The sequence below is a fragment of the Clarias gariepinus genome, chromosome 15 (genome assembly GCF_024256425.1).
Source record: "Clarias gariepinus isolate MV-2021 ecotype Netherlands chromosome 15, CGAR_prim_01v2, whole genome shotgun sequence".
Lineage (NCBI taxonomy): Eukaryota > Metazoa > Chordata > Actinopteri > Siluriformes > Clariidae > Clarias > Clarias gariepinus.
In genome coordinates this window covers 2,240,001-2,264,621 of record NC_071114.1, presented here as the reverse complement: position 1 = coordinate 2,264,621, position 24,621 = coordinate 2,240,001, and the positions used below count along the sequence as shown (strand labels likewise).

General features: G+C 42.4%; 2 protein-coding genes across 2 annotated transcripts in view; both read right to left on the bottom strand.

Annotated features, from left to right (window-relative positions):
* Positions 1 to 201: 201 nt before the first annotated feature.
* LOC128543191 (mucin-2-like) lies at positions 202 to 4,115 on the bottom strand (the record flags this gene model as incomplete). Its single annotated transcript, XM_053513551.1, has 11 exons — positions 202 to 660; positions 755 to 875; positions 987 to 1,026; positions 1,677 to 1,805; positions 1,888 to 1,983; positions 2,091 to 2,216; positions 2,314 to 2,354; positions 2,453 to 2,560; positions 2,724 to 2,892; positions 3,216 to 3,457; positions 3,548 to 4,115. Coding segments are annotated over 11 exons (1,830 nt in total), but the record flags the coding sequence as incomplete, so codon positions are not given.
* Positions 4,116 to 15,029: 10,914 nt separating this feature from the next.
* Positions 15,030 to 24,621, bottom strand: part of LOC128543190 (mucin-5AC-like) — a 12,298-nt gene continuing 2,706 nt past the window's right edge. The window contains exons 2-26 of the mRNA XM_053513550.1: positions 24,585 to 24,621; positions 23,536 to 23,611; positions 22,964 to 23,177; positions 22,667 to 22,792; positions 22,360 to 22,477; positions 21,969 to 22,107; positions 21,698 to 21,808; positions 21,291 to 21,360; positions 20,880 to 21,020; positions 20,596 to 20,760; positions 20,378 to 20,472; positions 20,034 to 20,160; positions 19,318 to 19,570; positions 19,179 to 19,228; positions 18,907 to 19,007; positions 18,630 to 18,781; positions 18,406 to 18,544; positions 18,156 to 18,266; positions 17,730 to 17,909; positions 17,080 to 17,319; positions 16,652 to 16,808; positions 16,059 to 16,187; positions 15,636 to 15,783; positions 15,369 to 15,412; positions 15,030 to 15,265 (exon numbers count right to left, since the gene is read on the bottom strand). The exon at positions 24,585 to 24,621 is cut by the window's right edge and continues 106 nt beyond it. Of these exons, the coding sequence (XP_053369525.1) occupies positions 15,030 to 15,265; positions 15,369 to 15,412; positions 15,636 to 15,783; positions 16,059 to 16,187; positions 16,652 to 16,808; positions 17,080 to 17,319; positions 17,730 to 17,909; positions 18,156 to 18,266; positions 18,406 to 18,544; positions 18,630 to 18,781; positions 18,907 to 19,007; positions 19,179 to 19,228; positions 19,318 to 19,570; positions 20,034 to 20,160; positions 20,378 to 20,472; positions 20,596 to 20,760; positions 20,880 to 21,020; positions 21,291 to 21,360; positions 21,698 to 21,808; positions 21,969 to 22,107; positions 22,360 to 22,477; positions 22,667 to 22,792; positions 22,964 to 23,177; positions 23,536 to 23,611; positions 24,585 to 24,621 (3,359 nt within the window). The remainder of the gene's footprint in view (positions 15,266 to 15,368; positions 15,413 to 15,635; positions 15,784 to 16,058; positions 16,188 to 16,651; positions 16,809 to 17,079; positions 17,320 to 17,729; positions 17,910 to 18,155; positions 18,267 to 18,405; positions 18,545 to 18,629; positions 18,782 to 18,906; positions 19,008 to 19,178; positions 19,229 to 19,317; positions 19,571 to 20,033; positions 20,161 to 20,377; positions 20,473 to 20,595; positions 20,761 to 20,879; positions 21,021 to 21,290; positions 21,361 to 21,697; positions 21,809 to 21,968; positions 22,108 to 22,359; positions 22,478 to 22,666; positions 22,793 to 22,963; positions 23,178 to 23,535; positions 23,612 to 24,584) is intronic.

Sequence of the window (24,621 nt, the reverse complement as noted above, 5' to 3'; positions counted from 1 at the left end):
TGGGAAACCATGTTCATGTAGCACTGAGGAAGCTCTTTATTTTGTTAAACCTCCTATTTCTTCATAGTTTCAAAAGAATATTCTGATGAAAAGATCAAATTAGGATGTGCTAGTCTGCTTCTCTGAGAGGCAGCATAAAGCAAGTGTCTCTTTAAGTCACACTAGAAATTAAGAACTTTCAAAGCAGGACAAGGCCAAAAATTTAATCTGCATTCATTTATTAAGAACTAAAAGGATAAAAGAACACATGCACTATATAAGCATAGCACTCTACACACCATGTGTCACTAAGATTTTAACACATTCTTACAACAATAATAATAATATATTTAAAAACAGTTTTTCTCTTTTTTGCATGCAAGTTACACAATAAAAGAAGTGGAGAAGCTGACTAATAGAAAGGAAACCTAAGCTTTAACATGAGTCAGTTAAGATTCATGCACTTTTCAGGATTTTGTTTCCTTTAGAATTCAACGTCTCCTTCGGCGTCTCCCCATCGGTGTGCATTCGGATGTCTGGCAGCCACATGAGTCAATGTACACGTAGGTGTATGTCGTCTTCGATCCATCAGAGCAAATCAACTCCACTTCCTTCTGACTGGTCGACTGCTCCTGACAACACGAGCACGTGTGCATCAGCTTGTTGCTCTCTGAAGAGTACCTGTTATAAACGAAGGCAGGACAAAGGAGGGTCAGTTAGAGCACATAGTGAAGGCTGCTGGGATATTTTTGTAGAAATATATTTTCCTACTCACATGGAGGAAGTGGCACAGGCTCCCGAGCAGGACGTGAACTCCACCGGGGATGCGCTCCTGCAGCCATTATGAACCAGCACAGAGGTGTTTGTAACCTTTTTACAGCTGCTCTGTGGAGTACCTGGAGTGAGTAAGAGAGAGAGAGAGAGAGAGAGAGAGTGGAGAAGACAAAGGCTTAGTCTAATGTAAAGCTTTTCTCAGACAAAGGTCATGCACTGTGGCGTTCACTTACAGCTTCTGCAGCAACCGTCAGCATCAGTCGTCTCTGTTCCCTGTAGAGAAAGAGAACACCATCGTAAGTGTTTTTTTGTCCATGTCATATGTGTGTGGTTCCGTCTATGTTCATCTATATATCAGGCAACGGACATATATATATATATATATATATATATATATATATATATATATATCGTTTCTGTGGCAGTTATTTACAGGGCCAGGTTGCCAGCTCGATGCCCGATTGTATCTGAGCACTTGGGAATGAAGGACCTTGTTCAAGGGTCCAACAGAGGCAACCATGTGGCATCAGGGCTCGAACCAAGGATCTGGTCAGCAGTTCAACACCTTAACCACTGAGACACCTCCCATGTTATGTGTAATATGTAAAACTGTTTTCACTTTTCTCATGTCTAATAATAAAAACTAATGAATGTTAGAAGAATTAGAATAACAACGCAGTTTGCTGCACTTTTTTTACGAAAACAACAAAGTATTTCAAGACTTGTTATTTCCTAGAAACTAACTTGCTATTGACATGGGGACATTTATAACTAGCTTATTCATGTTTATTTTTGATCATAATTAACTTTTAGCTCCTGCCTCAAAATTCGATTACATAATGTAAGTACAATTGTTAAACCTACTTGACCCAAATTTAAACAATATTAATAGGAGAAAAACAAAACAAAACAGAGAAACTTACCGGGACACAGTTTGCCGGGTTGAACTCGCGACACGTTTTCCTGACTTCCTTTACCATGGGACTATCGCTAACATCCTGGCAGGTGTACGTCACACACTTATCATTAGGTGGAGTAAATGTTTGGTTTATCTGTGGAGAAATCGGGAATGCATGAATCAGGACAGGCCAAGTTCTAAGTGCGAGGGTAAAAGCCAGGTTTAAAGGTACTCACTGGGATGGTCTTAGTGACATTATTAACGGTGACCACGCAGCTCATACTCACACACTTTCCACAACACTGGCCTATGACAGGCTTATACTTGTAACCCTTAACAGAGAAGACAAACATGTCAAAGTATTGATTTGGTTTTGTCATTTTTATGAAAAATGTTTCTCTGTATTTTTCTACATTCGCCTTGAGGTGCCTTGCCTTACCTCCTCACAATCTTCATTACATTTTTTTGTCACACACTTTGAAGTCAGAAGTCCAGTTTCGGGATTAACACTCGAGCCACAATCACATTCCTCACACTCATGGGAACTGGGTATTTGGGAGCCCAGCTATAGACGAAACACACACACCAGTATTAGACTGAATTAGCATGGCACTGATTACAGTATGTATGTGAATGTGAAGTAAACCTGGGTTTGTCCTTACCGGATATATCGTCGCATTCTGCACACAGACTTTCATGGGTTCTGAAAGAATGTGGAGGGTTTGTAATTATAACTGATTTTAATTTATGTTTAGTGTTTGTTTTTATAACTGGTTATAATTTATGATCATGTTCACTTACTGCAGGTGTATGTAGGACAACAGTCTCCTGGATTTGTGCCATTCATCTCCTGAATGAAACCCAGAGCACACTTCATCCTGGGCGTGACACACTTACTTGTATCGCACTCTGAAAGGAGAAAGTAGCTCCATGTACAAATGTTGTAAACACTCCTGATGGATATGGATAATTCATATGATTCTTCAGATGCATTTGAGAAACCAAGCTGATCATCTCGTTAGTATAGAAATAGTAAGGAAAAGTGATACAGGAACGGTGCCACGTTACTCACGACATTCGTAGCTCTCGCAGCAGCCATCTGTCTTGTTAACGGCCACTTGTCCAGGTTTGTTACAAAGCGGCATTGTGGTGGTTGGACATTTGATTGGTTTACACCGCACACTCATGCTTTCACCATCACACTTACACTCCTGGCAGCCAATCTGCCATGTTTCGTTCGCCTGAAAAAGACATAAGGTGTCATTACATTACCACATGTTGCACTTGTACAATTATCCTCTTTCCAGGACTTCCCATTCTGTTACTTAAAAAAACATGAATTAATTATTGCAAATAATACTGTAATATTTATATGTATGAAACATGTACAGGAAAATATCAACTGTAATTCATTTATGTGTAATAAAACTGTTATTATACTATATATCTTTTACTGGTTTACAAATTGGTAATAAATAAATAGTGATTATTACGCTTTGAGATTAAATAATAGCAATGATTACAATAATATGGTGAGGAAAATAGACGTTTTGACAAAATATACCTTTCTTGGTGGGTTAAGACTGGAACAGTCGGGTGTTACAGTTGTGTAAGGTGTGACAGTAGGAGAAATGCTTGTAGGAGTTGTAGGTGCAGAACTGCTGAACACTGTGGTACTTAATGGTATTTTGGTAGTTGGGGGTGTTGTTTCACAGGAATATGATTTTATCTCAACATGACAAGTAGAATTGCAGTATCCAGTAAAGCACCACCCAAAGCCATCAGTTACATTATATATGATGGTGTCTAAAAATATAACGCATTTGATATGAATTAAAACAAAAATCAATGGTAAATTTAAATCGTTATGAAACATTACTTAAATATGAGTCTTACCAGATGGAAAATTTGTTCCATTTACAAAACAACAAACAGGGGCTGAGGTCAAAGGTACGGTTGTACTAATATTCTTTTGCATCTCTGTTGAATATAAGGTAGTTGGTTCCGGTGCAGTTACAATCTCAACTGTTGTTGTGGGAATTGCTGTGGTCACTACCGGAGTTGGTACAGTTGTCAGTGTTGTTATTTCTGGTAAAATGGTAGTCTCTGCAGAAGGCTGAGTGCTTGTAACCTCTGGTGAAATAGTTGTGGTGAGGGGAATGGTTGTAATTGGCAATGTTGTTTCTTCTGGGGAAATAGTAGTTTCTTCTGCTGTGGTAGGTGCCAACGGCTGGGAGGTCGTTATTTCTGGTGCCACCTCTGTTGTCTTTGGAACAACTTCGGTGGTCAGTGCTGTTGTTTCTGCTGGACCTGTGGTCACTTCGGAAGGAGCTGTAGTAACCTGAGTGGTTGTCACTTCAGGAAACACTGTTGATTCGGTTGGAACTGGCTGGGTTGTAAGTGTGGTAATTTCTGGTGAAATTGTAGTTTCTGCGGAAGGCTGAGTGGTTGTAACCTCTGGTGAAATAGTTGTGGTGAGGGGAATGGTTCTAACTGGCAATGTTGTTTTTTCTGGGGAAACAGTAGTTTTTTCTGCTGTGGTAGGTGCCAACGGCTGGGAGGTCGTTATTTCTGGTGCCACTTCTGTTGTCTTTGGAACAAGTTCGGTGGTCAATGCTGTTGTTTCTGCTGGACCTGTGGTCACTTCAGAAGGAGCTGTAGTAACCTGAGTGGTTGTCACTTCAGGAAACACTGTTGATTCCGTTGGAACTGGCTGCGTTGTAAGTGTGGTAATTTCTGGTGAAATGGTAGTCTCTGCGGAAGGCTGAGTGGTTGTAACCTCTGGTGAAATAGTTGTGGTGAGGGGAATAGTTGTAACTGGCAATGTTGTTTCTTCTGGGGAAATAGTAGTTTCTTCTGCTGTGGTAGGTGCCAACGGCTGGGAGGTCGTTATTTCTGGTGCCACCTCTGTTGTCTTTGGAACAACTTCGGTGGTCAGTGCTGTTGTTTCTGCAGGACCTGTGGTCACTTCGGAAGGAGCTGTAGTAACCTGAGTGGTTGTCACTTCAGGAAACACTGTTGATTCCGTTGGAACTGGCTGGGTTGTAAGTGTGGTAATTTCTGGTGAAATGGTAGTCTCTGCGGAAGGCTGAGTGGTTGTAACCTCTGGTGAAATAGTTGTGGTGAGGGGAATAGTTGTAATTGGCAATGTTGTTTCTTCTGGGGAAATAGTAGTTTCTTCTGCTGTGGTAGGTGCCAACGGCTGGGAGGTCGTTATTTCTGGTGCCACTTCTGTTGTCTTTGGAACAACTTCGGTGGTCAGTGCTGTTGTTTCTGCTGGACCTGTGGTCACTTCAGAAGGAGCTGTAGTAACCTGAGTGGTTGTCACTTCAGGAAACAGTGTTGATTCCGTTGGAACTGGCTGCGTTGTAAGTGTGGTAATTTCTGGTGAAATGGTAGTCTCTGCGGAAGGCTGAGTGGTTGTAATCTCTGGTGAAATAGTTGTGGTGAGGGGAATAGTTGTAACTGGCAATGTTGTTTCTTCTGGGGAAACAGTAGTTTCTTCTGCTGTGGTAGGTGCCAACGGCTGGGAGGTCGTTAATTCTGGTGCCACTTCTGTTGTCTTTGGAACAAGTTCGGTGGTCAGTGCTGTTGTTTCTGCTGGACCTGTGGTCACTTCAGAAGGAGCTGTAGTAACCTGAGTGGTTGTCACTTCAGGAAACACTGTTGATTCCGTTGGAACTGGCTGGGTTGTAAGTGTGGTAATTTCTGGTGAAATGGTAGTCTCTGCGGAAGGCTGAGTGGTTGTAACCTCTGGTGAAATAGTTGTGGTGAGGGGAATGGTTGTAACTGGCAATGTTGTTTCTTCTGGAGAAACAGTAGTTTCTTCTGCTGTGGTAGGTGCCAACGGCTGGGATGTCGTTAATTCTGGTGCCACTTCTGTTGTCTTTGGAACAAGTTCGGTGGTCAGTGCTGTTGTTTCTGCTGGACCTGTGGTCACTTCAGAAGGAGCTGTAGTAACCTGAGTGGTTGTCACTTCAGGAATCACTGTTGATTCCGGTGGAACTGGCTGCGTTGTAAGTGTGGTAATTTCTGGTGAAATGGTAGTCTCTGCGGAAGGCTGAGTGGTTGTAATCTCTGGTGAAATAGTTGTGGTGAGGGGAATAGTTGTAACTGGCAATGTTGTTTCTTCTGGGGAAATAGTAGTTTCTTCTGCTGTGGTAGGTGCCAACGGCTGGGAGGTCGTTATTTCTGGTGCCACCTCTGTTGTCTTTGGAACAACTTCGGTGGTCAGTGCTGTTGTTTCTGCAGGACGTGTGGTCACTTCGGAAGGAGCTGTAGTAACCTGAGTGGTTGTCACTTCAGGAATCACTGTTGATTCCGTTGGAACGGGCTGCGTTGTAAGTGTGGTAATTTCTGGTGAAATGGTAGTCTCTGCGGAAGGCTGAGTGCTTGTAACCTCTGGTGAAATAGTTGTGGTGAGGGGAATGGTTCTAACTGGCAATGTTGTTTTTTCTGGGGAAACAGTAGTTACTTCTGCTGTGGTAGGTGCCAACGGCTGGGAGGTCGTTAATTCTGGTGCCACTTCTGTTGTCTTTGAAACAAGTTCGGTGGTCAGGGCTGTTGTTTCTGCTGGACCTGTGGTCACTTCGGAAGGAGCTGTAGTAACCTGAGTGGTTGTCACTTCAGGAAACACTGTTGATTCCGTTGGAACTGGCTGCGTTGTAAGTGTGGTAATTTCTGGTGAAATGGTAGTCTCTGCGGAAGGCTGAGTGGTTGTAATCTCTGGTGAAATAGTTGTGGTGAGGGAAATAGTTGTAACTGGCAATGTTGTTTCTTCTGGGGAAACAGTAGTTTCTTCTGCTGTGGTAGGTGCCAACGGCTGGGAGGTCGTTATTTCTGGTGCCACTTCTGTTGTCTTTGGAACAAGTTCGGTGGTCAGTGCTGTTGTTTCTGCTGGACCTGTGGTCACTTCAGAAGGAGCTGTAGTAACCTGAGTGGTTGTCACTTCAGGTAACACTGTTGATTCCGTTGGAACTGGCTGGGTTGTAAGTGTGGTAATTTCTGGTGAAATGGTAGTCTCTGCGGAAGGCTGAGTGGTTGTAACCTCTGGTGAAATAGTTGTGGTGAGGGGAATGGTTGTAACTGGCAATGTTGTTTCTTCTGGAGAAACAGTAGTTTCTTCTGCTGTGGTAGGTGCCAACGGCTGGGAGGTCGTTATTTCTGGTGCCACTTCTGTTGTCTTTGGAACAACTTCGGTGGTCAGTGCTGTTGTTTCTGCTGGACCTGTGGTCACTTCAGAAGGAGCTGTAGTAACCTGAGTGGTTGTCACTTCAGGAAACACTGTTGATTCCGTTGGAACTGGCTGCGTTGTAAGTGTGGTAATTTCTGGTGAAATGGTAGTCTCTGCGGAAGGCTGAGTGGTTGTAATCTCTGGTGAAATAGTTGTGGTGAGGGGAATAGTTGTAACTGGCAATGTTGTTTCTTCTGGGGAAACAGTAGTTTCTTCTGCTGTGGTAGGTGCCAACGGCTGGGAGGTCGTTATTTCTGGTGCCACTTCTGTTGTCTTTGGAACAAGTTCGGTGGTCAGTGCTGTTGTTTCTGCTGGACCTGTGGTCACTTCAGAAGGAGCTGTAGTAACCTGAGTGGTTGTCACTTCAGGAAACACTGTTGATTCCGTTGGAACTGGCTGGGTTGTAAGTGTGGTAATTTCTGGTGAAATGGTAGTCTCTGCGGAAGGCTGAGTGGTTGTAACCTCTGGTGAAATAGTTGTGGTGAGGGGAATGGTTGTAACTGGCAATGTTGTTTCTTCTGGAGAAACAGTAGTTTTTTCTGCTGTGGTAGGTGCCAACGGCTGGGAGGTCGTTAATTCTGGTGCCACTTCTGTTGTCTTTGGAACAAGTTCGGTGGTCAGTGCTGTTGTTTCTGCTGGACCTGTGGTCACTTCAGAAGGAGCTGTAGTAACCTGAGTGGTTGTCACTTCAGGAATCACTGTTGATTCCGGTGGAACTGGCTGCGTTGTAAGTGTGGTAATTTCTGGTGAAATGGTAGTCTCTGCGGAAGGCTGAGTGGTTGTAATCTCTGGTGAAATAGTTGTGGTGAGGGGAATAGTTGTAACTGGCAATGTTGTTTCTTCTGGGGAAATAGTAGTTTCTTCTGCTGTGGTAGGTGCCAACGGCTGGGAGGTCGTTATTTCTGGTGCCACCTCTGTTGTCTTTGGAACAAGTTCGGTGGTCAGTGCTGTTGTTTCTGCAGGACCTGTGGTCACTTCGGAAGGAGCTGTAGTAACCTGAGTGGTTGTCACTTCAGGAATCACTGTTGATTCCGTTGGAACGGGCTGCGTTGTAAGTGTGGTAATTTCTGGTGAAATGGTAGTCTCTGCGGAAGGCTGAGTGCTTGTAACCTCTGGTGAAATAGTTGTGGTGAGGGGAATGGTTCTAACTGGCAATGTTGTTTTTTCTGGGGAAACAGTAGTTACTTCTGCTGTGGTAGGTGCCAACGGCTGGGAGGTCGTTAATTCTGGTGCCACTTCTGTTGTCTTTGAAACAAGTTCGGTGGTCAGGGCTGTTGTTTCTGCTGGACCTGTGGTCACTTCAGAAGGAGCTGTAGTAACCTGAGTGGTTGTCACTTCAGGAAACACTGTTGATTCCGTTGGAACTGGCTGCGTTGTAAGTGTGGTAATTTCTGGTGAAATGGTAGTCTCTGCGGGAGGCTGAGTGGTTGTAATCTCTGGTGAAATAGTTGTGGTGAGGGGAATAGTTGTAACTGGCAATGTTGTTTCTTCTGGGGAAACAGTAGTTTCTTCTGCTGTGGTAGGTGCCAACGGCTGGGAGGTCGTTATTTCTGGTGCCACTTCTGTTGTCTTTGGAACAAGTTCGGTGGTCAGTGCTGTTGTTTCTGCTGGACCTGTGGTCACTTCAGAAGGAGCTGTAGTAACCTGAGTGGTTGTCACTTCAGGAAACACTGTTGATTCCGTTGGAACTGGCTGGGTTGTAAGTGTGGTAATTTCTGGTGAAATGGTAGTCTCTGCGGAAGGCTGAGTGGTTGTAACCTCTGGTGAAATAGTTGTGGTGAGGGGAATGGTTGTAACTGGCAATGTTGTTTCTTCTGGAGAAACAGTAGTTTTTTCTGCTGTGGTAGGTGCCAACGGCTGGGAGGTCGTTAATTCTGGTGCCACTTCTGTTGTCTTTGGAACAAGTTCGGTGGTCAGTGCTGTTGTTTCTGCTGGACCTGTGGTCACTTCAGAAGGAGCTGTAGTAACCTGAGTGGTTGTCACTTCAGGAATCACTGTTGATTCCGTTGGAACTGGCTGCGTTGTAAGTGTGGTAATTTCAGGTGAAATGGTAGTCTCTGCGGAAGGCTGAGTGGTTGTAATCTCTGGTGAAATAGTTGTGGTGAGGGGAATAGTTGTAACTGGCAATGTTGTTTCTTCTGGGGAAATAGTAGTTTCTTCTGCTGTGGTAGGTGCCAACGGCTGGGAGGTCGTTATTTCTGGTGCCACCTCTGTTGTCTTTGGAACAAGTTCGGTGGTCAGTGCTGTTGTTTCTGCAGGACCTGTGGTCACTTCGGAAGGAGCTGTAGTAACCTGAGTGGTTGTCACTTCAGGAATCACTGTTGATTCCGTTGGAACGGGCTGCGTTGTAAGTGTGGTAATTTCTGGTGAAATGGTAGTCTCTGCGGAAGGCTGAGTGCTTGTAACCTCTGGTGAAATAGTTGTGGTGAGGGGAATGGTTCTAACTGGCAATGTTGTTTTTTCTGGGGAAACAGTAGTTACTTCTGCTGTGGTAGGTGCCAACGGCTGGGAGGTCGTTAATTCTGGTGCCACTTCTGTTGTCTTTGAAACAAGTTCGGTGGTCAGGGCTGTTGTTTCTGCTGGACCTGTGGTCACTTCGGAAGGAGCTGTAGTAACCTGAGTGGTTGTCACTTCAGGAAACACTGTTGATTCCGTTGGAACTGGCTGCGTTGTAAGTGTGGTAATTTCTGGTGAAATGGTAGTCTCTGCGGAAGGCTGAGTGGTTGTAATCTCTGGTGAAATAGTTGTGGTGAGGGGAATAGTTGTAACTGGCAATGTTGTTTCTTCTGGGGAAACAGTAGTTTCTTCTGCTGTGGTAGGTGCCAACGGCTGGGAGGTCGTTATTTCTGGTGCCACTTCTGTTGTCTTTGGAACAAGTTCGGTGGTCAGTGCTGTTGTTTCTGCTGGACCTGTGGTCACTTCAGAAGGAGCTGTAGTAACCTGAGTGGTTGTCACTTCAGGTAACACTGTTGATTCCGTTGGAACTGGCTGGGTTGTAAGTGTGGTAATTTCTGGTGAAATGGTAGTCTCTGTGGAAGGCTGAGTGGTTGTAACCTCTGGTGAAATAGTTGTGGTGAGGGGAATGGTTGTAACTGGCAATGTTGTTTCTTCTGGAGAAACAGTAGTTTCTTCTGCTGTGGTAGGTGCCAACGGCTGGGAGGTCGTTAATTCTGGTGCCACTTCTGTTGTCTTTGGAACAAGTTCGGTGGTCAGTGCTGTTGTTTCTGCTGGACCTGTGGTCACTTCAGAAGGAGCTGTAGTAACCTGAGTGGTTGTCACTTCAGGAATCACTGTTGATTCCGTTGGAACTGGCTGCGTTGTAAGTGTGGTAATTTCAGGTGAAATGGTAGTCTCTGCGGAAGGCTGAGTGGTTGTAATCTCTGGTGAAATAGTTGTGGTGAGGGGAATAGTTGTAACTGGCAATGTTGTTTCTTCTGGGGAAATAGTAGTTTCTTCTGCTGTGGTAGGTGCCAACGGCTGGGAGGTCGTTATTTCTGGTGCCACCTCTGTTGTCTTTGGAACAAGTTCGGTGGTCAGTGCTGTTGTTTCTGCAGGACCTGTGGTCACTTCGGAAGGAGCTGTAGTAACCTGAGTGGTTGTCACTTCAGGAATCACTGTTGATTCCGTTGGAACGGGCTGCGTTGTAAGTGTGGTAATTTCTGGTGAAATGGTAGTCTCTGCGGAAGGCTGAGTGCTTGTAACCTCTGGTGAAATAGTTGTGGTGAGGGGAATGGTTCTAACTGGCAATGTTGTTTTTTCTGGGGAAACAGTAGTTACTTCTGCTGTGGTAGGTGCCAACGGCTGGGAGGTCGTTAATTCTGGTGCCACTTCTGTTGTCTTTGAAACAAGTTCGGTGGTCAGGGCTGTTGTTTCTGCTGGACCTGTGGTCACTTCGGAAGGAGCTGTAGTAACCTGAGTGGTTGTCACTTCAGGAAACACTGTTGATTCCGTTGGAACTGGCTGCGTTGTAAGTGTGGTAATTTCTGGTGAAATGGTAGTCTCTGCGGAAGGCTGAGTGGTTGTAATCTCTGGTGAAATAGTTGTGGTGAGGGGAATAGTTGTAACTGGCAATGTTGTTTCTTCTGGGGAAACAGTAGTTTCTTCTGCTGTGGTAGGTGCCAACGGCTGGGAGGTCGTTATTTCTGGTGCCACTTCTGTTGTCTTTGGAACAAGTTCGGTGGTCAGTGCTGTTGTTTCTGCTGGACCTGTGGTCACTTCAGAAGGAGCTGTAGTAACCTGAGTGGTTGTCACTTCAGGTAACACTGTTGATTCCGTTGGAACTGGCTGGGTTGTAAGTGTGGTAATTTCTGGTGAAATGGTAGTCTCTGCGGAAGGCTGAGTGGTTGTAACCTCTGGTGAAATAGTTGTGGTGAGGGGAATGGTTGTAACTGGCAATGTTGTTTCTTCTGGAGAAACAGTAGTTTCTTCTGCTGTGGTAGGTGCCAACGGCTGGGAGGTCGTTAATTCTGGTGCCACTTCTGTTGTCTTTGGAACAAGTTCGGTGGTCAGTGCTGTTGTTTCTGCTGGACCTGTGGTCACTTCAGAAGGAGCTGTAGTAACCTGAGTGGTTGTCATTTCAGGAATCACTGTTGATTCCGTTGGAACTGGCTGCGTTGTAAGTGTGGTAATTTCTGGTGAAATGGTAGTCTCTGCGGAAGGCTGAGTGGTTGTAACCTCTGGTGAAATAGTTGTGGTGAGGGGAATAGTTGTAACTGGCAATGTTGTTCCTTCTGGGGAAATAGTAGTTTCTTCTGCTGTGGTAGGTGCCAACGGCTGGGAGGTCGTTATTTCTGGTGCCACCTCTGTTGTCTTTGGAACAACTTCGGTGGTCAGTGCTGTTGTTTCTGCAGGACCTGTGGTCACTTCGGAAGGAGCTGTAGTAACCTGAGTGGTTGTCACTTCAGGAATCACTGTTGATTCCGTTGGAACTGGCTGCGTTGTAAGTGTGGTAATTTCTGGTGAAATGGTAGTCTCTGCGGAAGGCTGAGTGCTTGTAACCTCTGGTGAAATAGTTGTGGTGAGGGGAATGGTTCTAACTGGCAATGTTGTTTTTTCTGGGGAAACAGTAGTTACTTCTGCTGTGGTAGGTGCCAACGGCTGGGAGGTCGTTAATTCTGGTGCCACTTCTGTTGTCTTTGGAACAAGTTCGGTGGTCAGTGCTGTTGTTTCTGCTGGACCTGTGGTCACTTCAGAAGGAGCTGTAGTAACCTGAGTGGTTGTCACTTCAGGAAACAGTGTTGATTCCGTTGGAACTGGCTGCGTTGTAAGTGTGGTAATTTCTGGTGAAATGGTAGTCTCTGCGGAAGGCTGAGTGGTTGTAATCTCTGGTGAAATAGTTGTGGTGAGGGGAATAGTTGTAACTGGCAATGTTGTTTCTTCTGGAGAAACAGTAGTTTCTTCTGCTGTGGTAGGTGCCAACGGCTGGGAGGTCGTTAATTCTGGTGCCACTTCTGTTGTCTTTGGAACAAGTTCGGTGGTCAGTGCTGTTGTTTCTGCTGGACCTGTGGTCACTTCAGAAGGAGCTGTAGTAACCTGAGTGGTTGTCACTTCAGGAAACACTGTTGATTCCGTTGGAACTGGCTGCGTTGTAAGTGTGGTAATTTCTGGTGAAATGGTAGTCTCTGCGGAAGGCTGAGTGGTTGTAACCTCTGGTGAAATAGTTGTGGTGAGGGGAATAGTTGTAACTGGCAATGTTGTTTCTTCTGGGGAAATAGTAGTTTCTTCTGCTGTGGTAGGTGCCAACGGCTGGGAGGTCGTTATTTCTGGTGCCACCTCTGTTGTCTTTGGAACAACTTCGGTGGTCAGTGCTGTTGTTTCTGCAGGACCTGTGGTCACTTCGGAAGGAGCTGTAGTAACCTGAGTGGTTGTCACTTCAGGAATCACTGTTGATTCCGTTGGAACTGGCTGCGTTGTAAGTGTGGTAATTTCTGGTGAAATGGTAGTCTCTGCGGAAGGCTGAGTGCTTGTAACCTCTGGTGAAATAGTTGTGGTGAGGGAAATGGTTCTAACTGGCAATGTTGTTTTTTCTGGGGAACCAGTAGTTTCTTCTGCTGTGGTAGGTGCCAACGGCTGGGAGGTCGTTAATTCTGGTGCCACTTCTGTTGTCTTTGGAACAAGTTCGGTGGTCAGTGCTGTTGTTTCTGCTGGACCTGTGGTCACTTCAGAAGGAGCTGTAGTAACCTGAGTGGTTGTCACTTCAGGAAACACTGTTGATTCCGTTGGAACTGGCTGGGTTGTAAGTGTGGTAATTTCTGGTGAAATGGTAGTCTCCGCGGAAGGCTGAGTGGTTGTAACCTCTGGTGAAATAGTTGTGGTGAGGGGAATGGTGGTAACTGGCAATGTTGTTTCTTCTGGAGAAACAGTAGTTTCTTCTGCTGTGGTAGGTGCCAACGGCTGGGAGGTCGTTATTTCTGGTGCCACCTCTGTTGTCTTTGGAACAACTTCGGTGGTCAGTGCTGTTGTTTCTGCAGGACCTGTGGTCACTTCGGAAGGAGCTGTAGTAACCTGAGTGGTTGTCACTTCAGGAAACACTGTTGATTCCGTTGGAACTGGCTGGGTTGTAAGTGTGGTAATTTCTGGTGAAATGGTAGTCTCTGCGGAAGGCTGAGTGCTTGTAACCTCTGGTGAAATAGTTGTGGTGAGGGGAATGGTTGTAACTGGCAATGTTGTTTCTTCTGGAGAAACAGTAGTCTCTTCTGCTGTGGTAGGTGCCAACGGCTGCGAGGTCGTTATTTCTGGTGCCACCTCTGTTGTCTTTGGAACAACTTCAGTGGTCAGTGCTGTTGTTTCTGCAGGACCTGTGGTCACTTCGGAAGGAGCTGTAGTAACCTGAGTGGTTGTCACTTCAGGAAACACTGTTGATTCCGTTGGAACTGGCTGGGTTGTAAGTGTGGTAATTTCTGGTGAAATGGTAGTCTCTGCGGAAGGCTGAGTGGTTGTAACCTCTGGTGAAATAGTTGTGGTGAGGGGAATGGTTGTAACTGGCAATGTTGTTTCTTCTGGAGAAACAGTAGTTTTTTCTGCTGTGGTAGGTGCCAACGGCTGGGAGGTCGTTATTTCTGGTGCCACCTCTGTTGTCTTTGGAACAACTTCAGTGGTCAGTGCTGTTGTTTCTGCAGGACCTGTGGTCACTTCGGAAGGAGCTGTAGTAACCTGAGTGGTTGTCACTTCAGGAAACACTGTTGATTCCGTTGGAACTGGCTGGGTTGTAAGTGTGGTAATTTCTGGTGAAATGGTAGTCTCTGCGGAAGGTTGAGTGCTTGTAACCTCTGGTGAAATAGTTGTGGTGAGGGGAATAGTTGTAACTGGCAATGTTGTTTCTTCTGGGGAAATAGTAGTTTCTTCTGCTGTGGTAGGTGCCAACGGCTGGGAGGTCGTTATTTCTGGTGCCACTTCTGTTGTCTTTGGAACAACTTCGGTGGTCAGTGCTGTTGTTTCTGCTGGACCTGTGGTCACTTCGGAAGGAGCTGTAGTAACCTGAGTGGTTGTCACTTCAGGAATCACTGTTGATTCCGTTGGAACTGGCTGGGTTGTAAGTGTGGTAATTTCTGGTAAAATGGTAGTCTCTGCAGGAGGTTGAGTGGTTGTAACCTCTGGTGAAATAGTTGTGGTGAGGGGAATTGTTGTAACTGGCAATGTTGTTTCTTCTGGGGAAACAGTAGTTTCTTCTGCTGTGGTAGGTGCCAACGGCTGGGAGGTCGTTATTTCTGGTGCCACTTCTGTTGTCTTTGGAACAACTTCTGTGGTCAGTGGTGTTGTTTCTGCTGGACCTGTGGTAGATTTTTCTGATGGCACTGTTGTTGCTGTTGGTATAGAATGTGAAGTAATTTTTAATAATGTTGTCTGTTTTGTTGTCTATTTTTAATAATGTTGTTGCTGTTCTCAGAGAGATTTGACTACTCTTGCTCTTACCTGTCGTAATTATTATTAATTGTTATCATTGTTGTAATAGTTGTTTTACTTGAAGATGTTGTTTCTATTCATCAAAAATTTGAGTAAAATCTACTTAATCAATTTTCCTTTTTTTTGCATGCATGTTTAAATGTATAAAAATGTGTATAACATAAGCCCAGCCATATACTTTTTTTTTTTTTTTTACTATTTAATATGTCTCCAACATACTTAATTTATTAATCGCTATTATTTCTAATTCTCAATCGTCTTTGCATACACACCTGGTGTGGTAAAAACAAACACAGTTGTTGGCTTTTGTGTTGTTGTTGGTACTGTTGGGGCAACAGTTGTTTTACAAGGTTCCACTGTCTTATTAATGTTTCCGTCCTCAGCACATATAGCAATAATGCAGTTTCCAAGTCCATCTGTCGTGTGGTAAATGATGTCTCTATACTTGTACATTGTGTTATTATGTTGGCATGTACAAGCTGGGAACACAGAATAAGGATTGGTATATTTTTTCACCACTGAGTTAATAAATCTTACAAAAAATTGTTCAAATGAAAATAGAAGTAGATTGAGATTGCTTACCTTTTACATTATATTTGCAGCTCACTCCCTTTGACGTACACTCACTTGATATTAAAACAGAACATTAATGTGCAATTTATACATTTTGAAAAACATACAATATATACAACTATATATTCAAGTAGTAAAAGATAACTATCTAATATGCACTTTCTCAATCTCAAAATTGCAATGTAAAGGTAGTTCTTGTCTCAATTAACACATTTAAGATGTAAAGTGCTATCTGTTATAACTAGAACTAGATATATAACTCTGTAATTAACATACCATGTCTGACAGTTCTTTTTAGCAGGGACTGATTGTCTGATGTCATAGCGTAGCATTTCAACGTAGCAGCCACACTCATCTTGTGCCACACACTTCATGTTATCCTCATCAAACAAGGGGAGATCATCTGGGCATTCGGGATAGCAACCTGAAAAAACAAAGTGACCAAGAAGAATTGTGTAATCATTATGATCTAATTTTGATGTGCTGTCTGTAAATATTGCCTTGGTAAGAACTTAAACATGAAGTAATAGCTGATATAAGGTAATCAGTACACATGAATGTGACATGCCGGTGGCTGATGAGTTGCCAATTATTGTTTTTGTTTTTTTTACATTAAGTAGACATGTTGGACAACTCATAAATAAAAACAAACAAACAAAACAACAACAACAAAAAAAATATATATATATAAGCTCTTACCCTCCAGTGCCGGAGTCTGCATTGTGCACTTTCCTGTGGGGTTCCTGCAGGTCTTCATACAGTTGTGACCACAAGGTTTGTAGTGCCACTCACACTCGCCAGGGGGGTTGTAGTAATCACAGAACAGTGCTGCAACAATAACAACAACAGCGTCATTTTAACAGTAACTTTTCTTAGCTTGAATAGAGATGGAATTAGAGCATGCTAAGAAATCTATTTTCTTTGGTAGGGCTGTAAGCAATCGTAGCTATCATGCAAAGAACTTGTAGATTGTGGGGAAGGAAAAGCACATGAAATTATCTTAAACTTGTAGACCAGTAACATCCCATAACTCTTTGCATCTTATATTTAATTCTGTTTTGGTGTTTTTTTTTTTTACTCTTGTGTTCTCTTGAAGTTGACATTCGTTTCACACTTCAGTTCCCAACTAACACAAGAAACAAGATATACAAAATATTTCCAACCAAATGTTAGTTACTGTTAAGCTAAACAGTTGTCCTATGATATGCCTTAAATCTGATGTGATGCACAGGTATCATACTATCACATTTCCCTAACCTTTCAGCACTAATATGAAGGTTGGCATGACTCACGGCAGATTTTCGGGCTTCTCCAGGAAACACACACTCCAGCAGCACTACAGGCCTTAGCGTAGGCTGCCACTGCAGTACAAAAACACTCACAATCTCCTCCACTGTCACAAGCGCATGAATCACTCACACACGCAGAATAATAAGAAGATGGTTCCACCTAAAAAAAAAAAAAAACATTTAGGATTTTTGACAGTGCTCGATCTTGGACAGTTTAGCCATGATATACTGCAAAATAATATGGTAATAATGCATCAAGCTTAGCTATGGGCTACATATTCCTATGCATCAATGCTACACATGACATATTCAATTAAGCATTTTATATAAATATAAAAGATAATAAATTTTAAAATGTACTGTAATTAAAATTCTGTCTCTATTAATTTCAAATTTGTTCTTGCAGTAGTTGACTGTATTGGTGGTGATACCTGTGAATGGCAGGCTGCAAAAGTGTCGCTGTTTATGATGCTGCACTGTTTCTGTGCCCAGGCCTCTCTGTAGGGGTTGTTAGTGCACGGGTCTTGAACGGTCAATGTCTCTGGACAAGTGGGAGACACTTTCCAACTATTTCCAAAGGTGAGAGGGTTAACCACAACTTCTTGGCCTCTCGTGGTGAAGTCATTATTGGCGTTTCCGTCAAAGTTTCCACACAGACCGCACACGTTTCCCTGTGGATTAGGGCAGTTTAAATTATATAGCATTAAATGAATGAATTTTAATATAATTGTATTTATTCAATTCAATTTAATTCAATTTTATTTATATAGCACTTTTATCAATGGTCATTGTCTCGAAGCAGCTTCACAAACATGAAAAAAATGTTTGGAAGTGTGTATGTGTGAGAAAAATGTGTCCAGGTAATAATGAGATGAATGAATGAATTGATGAATGAAATGTCCCTGATGAGCAAGCCAAGGGTGACGGCGACAGTGGCAAGGAAAAACTCCCTGAGATGGCAATAGGAAGAAACCTTGAGAGGAACCAGACTCAACAGGGAACCCATCCTCATCTGGGTATTTATCACATATTAATAACAATAAGACGTTAATAACACGAGACACAAGGCATGAATACTCACCCTAAATTTAGGACTGAGCACAATGTAGATTGATGTCTTTCTGTCCCATATGAGCATCACGCCGTTATTGGTTTCAACCACCAGGTAGTTTCCCATGGTGCGAATCTGGTACGGGATTTCATCTCCATTGCTTCTCTGTACCACTTGGTATGTTCCATCTGAGAGGATCAGCTCATTGCTCTGTCAATAAAATACATTTGTTTTCCCTAAAAACCAGTTTAGACATAAAGGCATAATGATTTTTGCTCTGCAGTGATCATTAAGGTACATCTGTGATCTCCCGCTTGCTCTCTGGTTACATTTAATTGGTGAATGAAGTGTCCAAGATGATGTGCATTATGATTAACAGTCTGTGTATTCTGTGTTAAATCACGTCAGATAAAAAAAAAAAAGTCTTTGCAATAAACATGCATAAGTGAGACTCACGCCTATGAAGAGTTTGATGGCTTTGGAGCAGGTGGTGCCAGTCGTGCCACAGGGAATGTTTTCCGTGATGACTCTGAAAGTGCCACTGGCGCTACTGCCACTGCAGAAATCCTACACATTGCATTATACAACAGGGTTGGGTTTAGTGTACCTCTTTAAAGGAATGACTGAAACATTTTTGACTTTTACCCGAGATCATCTTGTAAGTAATGCTAATGTGTTTTTTTGTATGTACGTGTATGATCAGTACCTGAGCAAGGGCGTATTCACAGTTTCCATTAAACATGAATTGCTTTTCATCAAAGGTTGTGATGTGTCCATCTCCATAGACAGTGCATGTTGCCTTGCACTGTTCTTTGGTGCACTGCCATCTTCTGTCCTTGCATGTGCTGCAGGAGCGTTTAAATGTTAAGTGGACTTAATTCTTGCAAATCTATGAAATCTAACCAATGGATTTAATTAACATGTAAATACCATGTGTTGCAGCCATCAATAACAGTCTCGCCAGGTTGATAATTGACTCCATTATGGACGCATGGACAGTTTTGTTCAGGAATACAACCACCTTGTCCATCAGAGACCAGGCCTGGGGGACACACACAGCCGGATACACATCCTGTGCTGATCTGTAGAGACACAATGTATTTTGTGGATTAAATCATGATGAAATTATAATGATTATTCCTGTTATTGTTGCTGTTAATGTTCTGTATGATTTCCGAAATGCTTTCTTCAAGAAGCAATAACTCACACAGGCCATGTCCAGTGTTTGACAGCTTTTCTGACATTCAGAGCCGGTGCTTCCAGGAGCAGAGTTTGAGCAGTTGAAATATTTCATTGGGGGAACACATTCTAGAATTACAAATGTTGTGTTCATTATTATTATTATTATTATTATATTGTAGTGTGAAGTGTGTCTTATTAGAATTCTAACTGTACAGGATTAAACTTCATGTACAGCCTTTCTGAAATGTACATGAAGTAAGTAATAATAATAATAATTATCAGCACACTGTTCCATACCTTGCACATACAGCACACCCATGCAGCTCAGAATGCCTTGCTTACATATGCTGAAATAAGATGAAAAAATCACAATGAACACTCATCTAATCATTTCACTTTCACTTGATTTGTATTGTTCTTTTTGCCACATTCTTACCATGTGGTGCCATCTTTGCTAATGACGTCTCCGGGCTGAACGACTGTGTTTGAGTCATAACATGGGCATTCCTCTGCCTTAACACACTTTCCATTTTCATTCATGTAGGTGTCCGCGTCACAGCCGCAGCCATCCACTGGCACAAAGTCAACACCACAGGAGTAGTCAGTCTGCCCAATGAAGCGACATGTGCGCTGACAGCTGGTCATGTGATCAGAGTAAACTAATGTGCTCGGGCACACCTTGTGGTTGCCTGAATGAGGAAGCAAGCACAAAGAATTTAATATTAGTATAAGTGATTCAAATTAACTTTGAATCTGGTGCATGACTGTTTTAATCAATCTGTTTCCTTCCCTATATGAATAGGACATAACACAGTTTATTTCAGTGTGATTTTTGTGTACCGTGTGTGATATTGTAATGTAGTCCTAGTTTTGATGCTCTTTCTAAGCTAAAGTATTCTTGCTTTTTCATTCATGACTGATCTTTTCTGAGCTGATATTTACTTTAGCATCAATCAGAATGTCATATTTGAGTTGCTTTAAGCACTTATTGACTCAATGACTTGTCCTTGGCCCAATTTAAATCTGTACCAAGTAATGTTAAACATAACCACCTTCCAAGCCTGTATCGATATCTACTGAGTACATATTTGTATTTGGTATCTGTTTCTACTGAGAATTTCTCCTTTATTAGTGGTGAAATACTGAACTCACTGCAAGCGTTGTCTCTCCAGCCTTTAAGGACGATCCCTTTAGCTGCACATGCGTGTGCGTATGAAGACAGCGCAGCACACATGCAGTCCTCTGACCTCTCACAGTTACACGTGTCATGTACACACATCTGTGGGCAGGTGAATATATTGTTTTACAGGATGCATATAAATAAATATCAGAAAGTCAAAGATTTAGATTGAGCTGTTATGCCTGTGAGTAATGTCAATATTGTCATTTCATTATTTGTCTACAGATACAGGATAATGTTAATAATATGATGATTTAGATTTTTCCTGTTTATAAGCCTTCAGATTACATTCAATCTTCAGAAAAGGCCATTTTACCTGTTTGTATAAACCAGGGCTGATTCTTGAATGGCAGGGGGCAAAAGCTCCAGATGGATCTGATAGAAGGGAGCACCAGTGATCTGCGTATTTCTCTGTAAAAACAACAGCAATATGTATCGTTCATTTATATATTTTATATGATTGTATACCACCGAGTACAGGTGCAGTACATATTCGACCAGACGGTAAAGACAAGGGCAGATGTACATGCGCACCATTTTCAGTGCTCAAACTGCACGGGTTCTCGAAGGATCTCTGCCTATTACTGCAGCTTCCTCGGGTCTTCCATGTGTTGGCAAAAGCCACCGCCGTTCCCTCTCTGAGTCCACCAGCCGTGGTGAAATCGTCCGACTGAATGTTGTTGAAATTGCCACAGAGTCCTGCAGAGGGATGAAAGTTGATTCACAGTCCGCTCAAACCAAACAGTAAAGAGAAGACTGATCTCTAACATTATTATACTCGTCTCAGGGTGTGAGACAGGTCGATGGCGGGTACGCACCACATGTTTTTCCTTGAAGAGCTGGATTCAGTGTGATGAAAACCTGCATGATGGGAACGAGCTGGATCTCCAGAACAACTTTGGAGTTGACAGCCTGGATGATGATGAAGAATGAAGATGGCTTGAAGATGCTCACTTCGGCTGTGGAAACACAATCAAGCATTTCAACATTTAAAACATTTCCTGGTGATTTAGAGCATTACATGCCCACTGAGAACAGTGTAAATGTTTGAGCTATAATCCAAATGGATGTGTGATCCTGTAGGTATGTATATGGTTCCTACAAAAGGATCAACATACAGCACTTTATAATTATACCTATATAATTATTCCAATACATTCAGTGTTTTGGCTGAAATATTTTATAAACTGTATCGATTAGTTTGTCCTGACTGACTGACTGAGGTTTACCTGTAAAAAGTGGAAGCTGTGTGAAAATCTTGTCCACTTCAACATTCCCAGATGAGTCCACTCGGACCAGCTGAAGAGTAAATCATAGATGCTTTTAATATGATTTAACAATTTCGCAATATGATAGGTTGTAATTATCATGGACGGTTATATCCTGGCTACCCATGATACAAAATATATCAATAAGACTTTTTTTTCTTTGGCAACTCTTCACAATTCAGCCCCTTAATATTTATTTAACATCACTGCAATGTGACCTTTCATGTGTGGTTACATTTTTTTTATTATTTAATCAGTGTTTATCAATAAGCCTGGATAAAAGGTGGGGTAATCCTGAGATTTATAAAAAAAAAAAATCTGTACTTTCTTTCACAGAAGTGTACAAAGTCTTCTTCTTATCTTCTTACCTTAGTGCCTTGTGACAGCGCGACGGTGACTGATCTCAGACAGGTCTCAGTGTCTGACAGGCCGCATTTCACCAAATCACCCAGGATGGTAAAATCACTGCCTGTGCAGTCCTAAACAAAGCAGAACCATGTACAGTATGTGTATGTGAATTGGTAGTGTTTAAAAAAGGGTTTTTAGTTCGTTTAGTTGCCTTTTATATTAGAACATTTAGAAACTGCCTGAATCGAACTTGGACATTGTAGTTTCTCATCCTAAAGTTAGGACTGTTACCTTGGCAAGGACGTACGTACAATCCCCGTTAAAGGTGAAGGATTTTTCATCAAATGTTATGAAGTGCGTTCCTCCTAAAACGGAGCATGTACCAGGGCAGTCTTTATTCGAACATTGCCACTCACCTCCTGAGCAGGTGCTGAAATATGATAAAACAACAGCAACAAGGTGAAGAAGTCAAAAAAAAAACAACAACTACTGACTCTGTTTAAGTTTAGAATATGACCTAGGGACAATATATACACCATGCAGTATTGAAAAACATTAATTGATGGTTGTGGATTTGACCTTAAGAGTCCACAAACATCACTAACCACAAACGTGATAGCAAGTTAAACTTAACAAGTAGGAATTTGACTTGACTTTTAAACCTTTTGGAATCAGGACTCACCATTCTGCACAGCTTGTTGTATAATTTTCCCCAGGCCCATAAATTTGATCTCCATGAACACAGGAACAGGAACTCAGTGGAATACAGCTGGAGTTGGTGACATCATCCCACACAGTGCCTTAAAATATTAAATACATATAAGATTTGATTTGTAGGATTAGTTTTTCTGATATCACTGAGTAACACTGGGATTTTTTCATAGAACGAAAGACCTGGTTATTAGGAATACGTCTCTAGTGTGTGACCTGAAGCAAAATTATGGTCAGTTTTAGAGGTTTGAGACATGACTTTGAGGAATGCATGTTACCTGGAGGACAGAAGCATCCATCAATGCAGTGGTCTCCACACACTTCTCCTCTTTCGGTGTTCGAGCAGGTATCGATACACGGACTGCCACACTCTGTGTACTCCATGCTGTGTGGGCATGACTTGGCTGGAAGAGTCAGCAAAATAGTCTTAGGAATGTCATGCATGACAAAAAATAAAGTACTGCAGAGTAAAAATGTCAACAATAAAATAAGCTTAATACAAATTTGTTATGGAGCGAAACACTGACTAACTGAGCTGCAATCGAAACAATGCAGTGATAAAGATTTTAACTCACGACAGAAGACATCAGTCCTCCAGTTCTGTGGTCTCCCTCCTGAGTGCACACACTGACGAGAATACTCTGACACAGTATCACACAAGCAGGAAGAGTGTGTAGTTGCGTTGCACTGGCAGAGATCCTCCATGCATGCTTTCACAAACAGATCGACAGTCAACAGGGGGGTGCAGCTGCTGAACGCCTTACTGAGAAACAGCTGTCTGCAAAAATTCTGTCCAGAAACACAACATTTAAAAGTTTTATTTGTTGGAGCTTAATACATATCTAACTTTATTGCATTTATGTAACACTTCATTGTACTATACATCCATTTATCTCTGTGCGCTTTCCTGTACCGATGACGATCATGTTGGGTAATAAAAGCCACCCAGCTATGTTTTATACAAACTATGATGTAATACAAACTCGCTTAATAACCAGCAGGGGAATTAAATCTATCAATCTTTAAGTGACCAGGATCTCTGACATTAGCTCATGGTTTGTGATGCCCGTATATGGTGACAACTCTAATTCTGATGATGATGAGTCTGTTCAGTAAAGGTTTAGTAGATGTTAGAATGCAAGAGTACCTCATCTCCACAGTCGGTGTATTCTTCTACAGGTTCGTCCTCGCATCTTTCTGTGGGTCCGTCCATCTTCCAGAGACTTCCATAAGCAGAAGGAGAGATCACCGCACCTAAAGTGTGCACAAAGAAATGTCTAATCCTGTCTTATGCCTGATGGTCAGGGTCACAGTGGCTTTGAAGCTAATCACAGAAAAAATAGGCATGAGGCAGAAATACATCCTGGATATATTGTCTGTCTATTGCAGGGCATCGTACACACACTCATACTGTACATAAGTAGGTTTACACAATTACAGGTTGCCTTAGGGAAGCTGTAAAGGTTAAGGGGTGCCCTGTCCACTGGGTTGGCTTAAGCCAGGAAAATTACAAGGTAAACTTTAAAATGCTAGCGGATTGAGATATATAAGGAGTGTGGAATTCATAGTTGTGGACCTGAGTGATCTGGAGCTCCAGCACTAGCCAATGCTTTGCAATCGCATCAGTTTTTATCAGATTTTTTGATAAAAATTTTTATTACCATCCTTGATAAATTCATCGTAACCTGGGACGCCATTGAAGTCACCGCAAAGCCCACATGTCTGATTTTTGTACTTTGCATCTAATTCAATCTGTAAATATATAAATATATAGATTAAACATTAATTCTGCTGTTTTTAAACAGTAAGTTAGGAATTAATTGTGTGTGTGTGTGTTTTATAGAGTATATATAGACTATATATTTACCATGAAAGCATCATCCTCATTCCACAAAGCTGTTAGTCCCACTGCGGACTTGATGGTGATATAAGTGCCAAACCTTTCCACATGAACTCCTCCACTGGAATGTGATATTTTCATCCTTGAAAACAAATAAACAAACAAATAAAAAATATTAAATGCATTTTGCCTCATATGGATATGACACTAGTGAAACACTAGTGAAAATGAAAATGTTCTTCACTTCACTTTCTTCACATCCGGGCTAAAATTCTCTAAAATGAAATTTTGTTGTTTTATTATCCTTTGAAAGTTCTAACAACAGTACAACACCACTAGTTGTGAGTTTGGCTCACGGTTGGCCGTTGATGCTGATTGAAGCTTTAGTGAGCT